Source organism: Python bivittatus, unplaced genomic scaffold (assembly GCF_059951505.1).
Source record: "Python bivittatus isolate LINGU-HERP-01145 unplaced genomic scaffold, Pbiv_v1 ctg000570_np1212, whole genome shotgun sequence".
Lineage (NCBI taxonomy): Eukaryota > Metazoa > Chordata > Lepidosauria > Squamata > Pythonidae > Python > Python bivittatus.
In genome coordinates, this window is record NW_028277097.1 from 24,692,788 (window position 1) to 24,700,184 (window position 7,397).

The 7,397-nt window shown below is 54.9% G+C and overlaps 1 protein-coding gene across 1 annotated transcript in view; it reads right to left on the bottom strand.

The window, feature by feature from the left end:
- VCP (valosin containing protein) overlaps positions 1–5,620 on the bottom strand; it is a 30,641-nt gene extending 25,021 nt beyond the window's left edge. Inside the window, exon 1 of the mRNA XM_088152892.1 lies at positions 5,458–5,620. Coding sequence (XP_088009018.1) covers positions 5,458–5,474 — 17 coding nt within the window. The 5' untranslated portion in view covers positions 5,475–5,620. The remainder of the gene's footprint in view (positions 1–5,457) is intronic.
- Between the last annotated feature and the right edge of the window lie 1,777 nt (positions 5,621–7,397).

A 7,397-nucleotide genomic window follows, 5' to 3' on the forward strand; every position in this document is an offset into this window, starting at 1 on the left:
GGAAAGAAGTTCCACAATTCAGTCAGCTGAGCCAAACTGGACTGCTTAGGGTCACATGGAAGAGATGTTGACTGCATCAGAACATCAGCCAAATCGAAATAATAAGACAGAAATAAAGCAGAGGCAGGAAGGGCAGCATGAGAATCGATACAGCCCTTTTTCGACTTACCCGGAACCAAGGCCATCTTAATTTCCAACCATTTAAAGGCCTCTGGCAAGCAACAGAAAAGCTGCTATCGTGATTCAAACCTTTATGACACAGCAGTAAATGACCAGGCTGTAGAGATTTGTTGTCTTGAAGCTGCTCAAAAAGCTGTCCCCTGAGCCCCAATTGCAGTTACTACCTGAATAAAATAAAAGGCAGAATCCCAGGTGGCAAAAACTGCCTGCTTGTAGCGGCTTTCTCAGCCGAGAAGAAAAGGCCAAGAACAACTTCCACTAATAAAAGGAAGCTGGCACCTTGATTTGGGCTTTTCTCTAAGACAAATAAAGCTAACACAAACTGGTTCTTTGGGTTGCCTGCTTATCATTAAACGACGATTAAAAAAAAACATTTTTGTGCATTTATTCTGAGACTCAGATGTGAGAACACAATATATACTGAAACTCAGGATATGAGCGAAGAGCTAACTTTTGTCAAGGAAGAGCCATGTATCTTCCATAATGATGCTAAATACCCACCTGTCGTCTACCTTCCTTCCCTAGTTTCAAGCTATTCCGTTTTTAAAACCCCAAATGGAACTGGTTGGCTAGACTCTGACTTTTACCTGATGCCCGTTTGCCAAATGATATCTACTCTCTCCCTCAAATGAAAATCTGGAGCACTTGGCAGCACAACAGCATTTATGGTACAGATTAGCAAGGCAGTATTGGGGACATAAACCTGCTTGGGTCTGCAAGCCAACTTCTGAACAAACCTGGCTTTAGGCAGCAACAGGGAAGAGGCAAGGTTTCTACGGAAATCAGAACTGGAAGGTACTTATTGGAGACAGAACTGGGTTTTCATCAGGGAAGGTTTTCAACCCCACAAAGGCACGAGGTAGCATGGCAAAAAGTTTGCCTGCAAAAGTTTCAGCCCCTGGAATCTCTGCCCACAGCTGGGAACACTTAAGGCTGACTCCCTGCTGGGAGTCAGCACAGACGATAAGACAAATAACCCAGGCGCCAGACTAAGAGAAGAAAGGCCGCCTGGGCTCTCACCCCCATCAAACTACCTGCTTCAACTTTAATGTTAAAGGCGAGATTCTTCTGGCTACATAAGTGGCTGAGGACAGCACTTGACAGGATTAACCGGACTCTCCCTGTCCGCCAATCCAAAGGAGCTCTGGGAGATGAAGCAGAAGAAATGCCTGGAGTGATGATGGCATAAAACAAAGAATGAATGCAAGCAAACATGGGTAAGACCTCAAAGTTGAATCTGCACCACGGCAGTAAGATGGAGCAAACTTACTCCTCCACTCCCGCTACAGCTACCTGGCAGCTTTGTAACTCAAGACTGAAAGACCTGCTATTGGGCTGTTGTGAAGCATCTGGAGGATCCAATCATCTGCATCTGCTTGGAGCTGGAGCCCAGCTGGGCAACTCCTGCTGAGATGTTGAAAGCTTCATCTTCCATAGTTATCTGGGATCAGTTTGAACTAATGGATCCTGAGAACTGGACAGGGCACCCTGTGCTATTAGTGCAGCCACCCATGGACTTGATTCCTGTCCTACCTGACCAGTGAAAGCTGCCAGGGAGGTGACAGGAAGCTGAGTTTGCATAGTTTGAGGGAGGGGTATTCCCTCAACCTGGCTGTTTTAGACAATCATTGCCCACTCCCCAACCTTCCCTTTTAAGCTAAGCATGTTTGCAAGGAATTTGGCCAATAAGCTAGAGAATCCTGAAGGAAATGGATTATCTGGACTGTAATCAGTTGGGATTCAGACCTGTTTCTTCAGGACAGAAACTGCACTACTCACCCTAGGAGATAACCTGTGGTGGGATGAGAATAGAGAGGGTACGACCCTCTTGTCTTGGTGGCCTTTGATTCCATTGACCACCATATCCTTCTGGACTGGCTCTGTTGGTTGGGATTGGGGAGCATCATTCTACAACGGTTCTCTTTTGGGCGGGTTTCAAGCAGTGAGAAGGAAAGAGCCAAGTCTGTGGGAGAGTCAATACAGAGTTCCACAATCCCCGCCCAGTTGCTTAATATCTATATGAAACTGCAGAGACCATTAGCTGGCATAGGACAAGGTATCACTAATGTGCAGATGACACCTGTTATAAAGCTCCACCTCTGACTAAACCAGAGACGCAGTTGAAGTCCTGACCCAATGTCTAGATGGGAAAACAGGCTCAGGCTGAATTACAGTAAGACAGTGGCTGCAGATTCAAAATCCTATAGCAACAGTCCTTCTTTAACTGTAAATGAGGTCACACTGCCCCCTGCCCTCCATGGAGCTTTCTGGTAATTTAGGGGAATTGCATCTGGAATCGCAAGTGGAGGCCGTGGCCAGGATGGTCTTTGCACAGTTACATCTTGTGTGCCAACTGTGGCCATTTCTGGATCAGGAAACTTCGTCATCCCCTCATCACTTCATGGCTGGACTACTGCAATTCACTCTACATGATGCTGCCCTTGAAGATTCTAAGAGTGACTTTTACAGAAAGTTATATTTTGAGAAATATGCCTCCACGTTTAGACTGATATATAAGGAAGAAAACGGCCTTCGCATGTCCCAATTCTAAACCATTTAGAGCTCTAAAAGTCATCATCAGTATTCTGCACTGTACTCCATAGTTGCATGCTCTCTATACCCAGCTTCTGTTATCAAATTACCTATTCCATGTGGATCCATTTCAGTTTTTGAATAATCTTCAGCAGCAGCTCAGTGAAGAACTCACTGCCATAATCCAGACATGATGTGCCATTTTAGCCAGATCCCAATTCTCAAGGAATAGATGGAGTTGACCCACCACCAAAGATGGCCAAAAGCATTTGGTGTCAGAGTCAGGTCTAGAAAAGTCCCCAAATTACAAACCTGGGGTTTCAAAGGGAATGCCACTCATTTCAGACTGGTCAAGCTTCAATTTCTGATTCAACTCTCCTGATCAAGACATGTCAGGATTCCATTTCAATTACTTAGCTGACACCAGCCCCACTGCTATCGCTACAGCAATGGCACTTGGCAACTTTAAGAATACAAGGCGCTACAGCGCCATGGCAACTTTAAGAATTCCCTAGCATGCTTGCTGGGGAATTCTGGGAGTTGAAGTCCACACATCTTAAAACTGCCAAGGTTGAGAAACACTGCTCTAGTCCATGGCTCAGGACCTTGACAGCTTCCTTGAAAAGATAGAATAATAGAAAAGAACGATAGGTGACAGCTGCTTGCTGGTAAAACTCCACGGATGCTGAATCATCTTTACCAGCTGTTTCAAGAGAAAATTGAACAGCCTGTGTGTCAGAACAGAATTCTGCAGCTTTTCACAAGCTACTGGCCACATGCTATGCAGGCGTCCCATAGTACTGAGACTCACTTTCGGGAAGGTCTGAAACTATCCTGTTATGCATCAAGCCTTTCCAAAGGATAATGGCCAACGGTATCCAAACCTGCTGAGGCACCCAACAGAACCAAGATAAATGTACCCCTCTCACTTTCCAAGTATAGACCATTTACTAAATTGGAAAAAGTTGTCTTAATCCCAAGACTGGGCACACTCAGACAAAGATGACTGGAACTACCTTAAAATAGTATCCTGTTTCACATCATCCAGGGATCTCAGGACAGAAGGAATCATCCTGCAAAAAAATCCAAAAGCACCAACAGGGACAGATACTTCCTGTGTATTTTCTAACTGCAGTGATTTACCTATGCAACTAGGAATGTTACTGTCTAACAACTGAAACAAGACTAAAAGCTTCCTCAGGTGACAACCAATGACAATTTCTTCAATAAATAACTTATGCCACTTACATTAAATAGATGAGAACCTGTCCAAATAAAGCATTTACGATTTCCATTGTATGCTTGGCTAGTTCTTTCCTAGCAACTTCCATAAGCCAAGATGGACAAGAATCCAAGGAGCACGCAACTGACCTTCTTCCATCATTCACCCACGTTTTCAAGTCAAAATTCATATATCAAAACCATTAATTCAATCATATCAACAAAACACACTGACATAAGTCAGTACAGATAAAAGCTCCTGTTTCTAGCACAGTGCCTTGAAGTATGTCTCAGTGGGTTCTGGAGATCTGAGATACCGTAGCGAGCACAGCATCATACCTTTTTAATCCCACAAACCAACTACCTGGTGGGATGGCACTTTATGGAGCCTGATCTGTGTCTTTCTCACTTACTAGTCTAATGATCTGCTGAGGTACTTCATTGCCCTAAATCAATCTTGCCAAACTGGGTGGCGTTGAGATATGTATGCTTAAATGTCGAATTCTCTGCCGTGAATATGCAGGTTGTGGAATTCTGGGTGTTGAAGTCCATTTCTCTGACGGGCATCCAGGTTGGGGAAAGGAGCCGTACATTCTTTGGAGTTCATCAGAAGAACAACTGTGGCGAACCGCCTGGATCTTCTCGCCAAATCAACCAGGGTTTTGAGAAGAGCACCGGGAGCACTGGCTGGCAGGGCCCACAGAAAAGTAGGCTCCGAGGCCATCCACCCCCAATTTAATGACCTTCCTTTGCTAGGGCTGAGTTTGCGCCACATACTCAAGTAGGCTCCTGAATAAACCCACGTTCTGGCTTGGCACCACCGTATTCCTAAATTAAGGGTAGCTGGGCCCGGCCTGGCCCCACCAACTCCGCGCCCAATTCGCGGCTGCCTTCCCACGAAACGAGCAGCGCCCGCTGGCCTAGCAAGACCCGTTCCCCGCCACGCGGGCGAGGCTGCTCTCAGCGCCTGAGGCCTCTGGGCCCAACGCCGGGGAAGCGCGCCCGACCCTCCCCGAGCGGTTCGGGGAGCCGCAGGGCCGGCAGCACCGGCGCCCCCGGCCCCCGAGGGCGGGGCGTGTTTGCCGGGGAGCAGGTGCGGCCTCCCGGCCTCGAAACCAGCCGCGGGGACGCCGCCGCCGCCGCCGCCGCCGCCACCGCCCGGGCCGGCTACCGTCGGCCAACCCCACCGGGGCTCCACGAAGCCACCCCGGGCGCGGCCCTGCGGATCGGGCAGGCGCGCCCCCGTCCCGGAGAGAAGCCGCGGCCGCCGGAGGCCCTCGCGCGGACAAAGGGGCGAGCGGCGCCCGGGTAGAGGGGTCGCCCTCGCTCGGCCGGGCCGGGCCCTGCAGCCCCCCGGGCCGCCCCCCGGCTCCACAGGCGCGGCAGGAAGCCGCCCGGCCTTCCCGGGCCCGAGCGCCGCCAGCGCCGCCGGGACGCAGGCCTCTCCGGCCGGCGCGGGAAGGGCGGCCGGGCCCGGCGGCGGCGGGGCCACGGCCCGTCGCCAGGTCGGGCAGGGGCACTCACTCGGGTCCCGAGGCCATGGCGGCGGGCGGCGATCTGGGCTGCGCGCGGTGGCGGCGAGTGGTCGCTTCGGCTCTGCCTGCTCCGCGCTGGGTTTCCCCTCAGAGATCAGCGCCGACTCATCGGGGGTGACGCTCCGCCCGGCGCGCTAGGCCGCACTCTGCCTGGCAACAGGTGGGGCGGCGACCAATCCGAAAAATAGAGGCGGGCGCACGCGGCCAATCGAAGCCCAAAGCTGAAAAGGCCTCCCGCCCTCCGCTAATGAGGAAGCGGGCTCCTCCGGGAGGCAGAGCCACCCGGCGATTAGACGGCCAATCAGAAAAATCGGCCGACGTCCGAGGCGGAGCCTTGAAGCTTTCAGGCGAAAGGCCAACGCGAAGGCCCTTTCCGCCTAGCGACGCAGCGCTGATTGGGGTACGTCGAAAGACTCGTAGCCAATCGAAAACGGACACATTGACTGGCGCGGCAGAACGCCTATGGAAACGAGCCCCCGGCGCCTGAGCGGGACGAGCCGGACCGCGGGCGACCCCGGAAGCAGTCCGCCGGCGTGGCCGCCCTGGACCGCATGACGTCGGCGAATTGGGGAGTCTGCTTCTGAGCATGTGCAGAGCCTTTCGGGGGTGGGAGAGCGGGGGGGGCGGTGCTTGCCGTCCCGCGTCTCAGAGGGCCGTCCCGGGCAGGCGGCTGAGAGGCGCGAGCGGGCCCGTCGGAAGCGCGCCCTGGGCCGAGGGGCCTTCCCGCCCTCGCGGGCGGCTCCCCGCAGGGCCGGAGGCACCCCGGCCGGCAAGGAGGGCTCTGCCCGCGGCCGGGCAGCAGGGGCCTCCGCGCAGCCCCCGGAGCCGGGCCTGGCGGGAAGGGCGGCCCGCGGCCCCGGGCGGAACCAGGAGGGGCCCGGTGGCCCGCCGCGCGCCTCGGCGTTGGCCTGGCGCGCTCCAGGCAGGCAGGGCGGCGGGCGCAGGTGGCCGCGAGCCGGGCCTCTTCCGCCGGCCGCGGGAGCGGGCCCGAAGCCTCCGGGCAGCCGCTGTTCCGGGGCGGAGCCCAAGCCGGCCCTCTGCGGCCTGCCGCGCCGTCCGAGGAGGCGGAGCGCCCGACCTCGCTGGCGGCTGGCGCCGGGGCCGGCCGGGCAGAACCGGGGGCGCCGCTGTGCAGGGTGGCCTGTGTCGCCTCGGAGCGGGCCCGCGGCGGGGCTGCTGGGGAGGGGCGGAGCAGGGGTGGGGCCTGCTGCGGGGCCAGGGCCGCTTCCCTGCGGGAGTCCGCTTCGGGCGGCGGGCCTGTTCCCCTGCGGCTTGGGCCGAGGGGGCGGCCGGGGCGGGCTGTGCCCGCGGCCCGCCTCCCGCGCTGCCTGCCTGGGTCAAGGCAGGGCTCCTCCTCCTCGACCCCGGCGACTTGCAGAGGTGTGGACCTCGACCCCCAGAATCCCCCGGGCTGGCTGGGGAATTCTGGGGGTTGAGGTCCACACCTCTGCAAGTCGCCGGGGTCGAGGAGGAGCCCTGAGCCAAGGCGCCTCGCGCATCCGAGGAAGGGGCTGCAGGTCACAAGCGCTCGTGCCTTTTGGTAAGGTGTGCTCATTGGAAGCGGGGCTGCCGGACTCCTCCTGATCTCCGAGGAAAGACGGCCGGTGCTAGGCACCGCCCAACGCATTTAGGTCGCGCTTAACCATCAAATCAGTAAAAAACGTTTGCCGCTAAAACACAAGGAAACAGCCTGCAGCGTGTCTGTCATTCATTACAAATGGATACTAACTAGAAACTGCTAAAGAGGTGGAAGCGCCACGCTCCTCCGCCAGGCGAAGAAAGGGGTTAAGTTCTTTTAAGGGCCATCGACGTGTTGCAGAATCAGTAGAAAGGAGGAAACTGGTTCCAGGGTCGTGGATAGGTCTCTGGAAGCCCAGAACCTGGAAGCCTGGTCCTGGAGGAGTGAGGAACAGAGAGGCACCTTCCCCA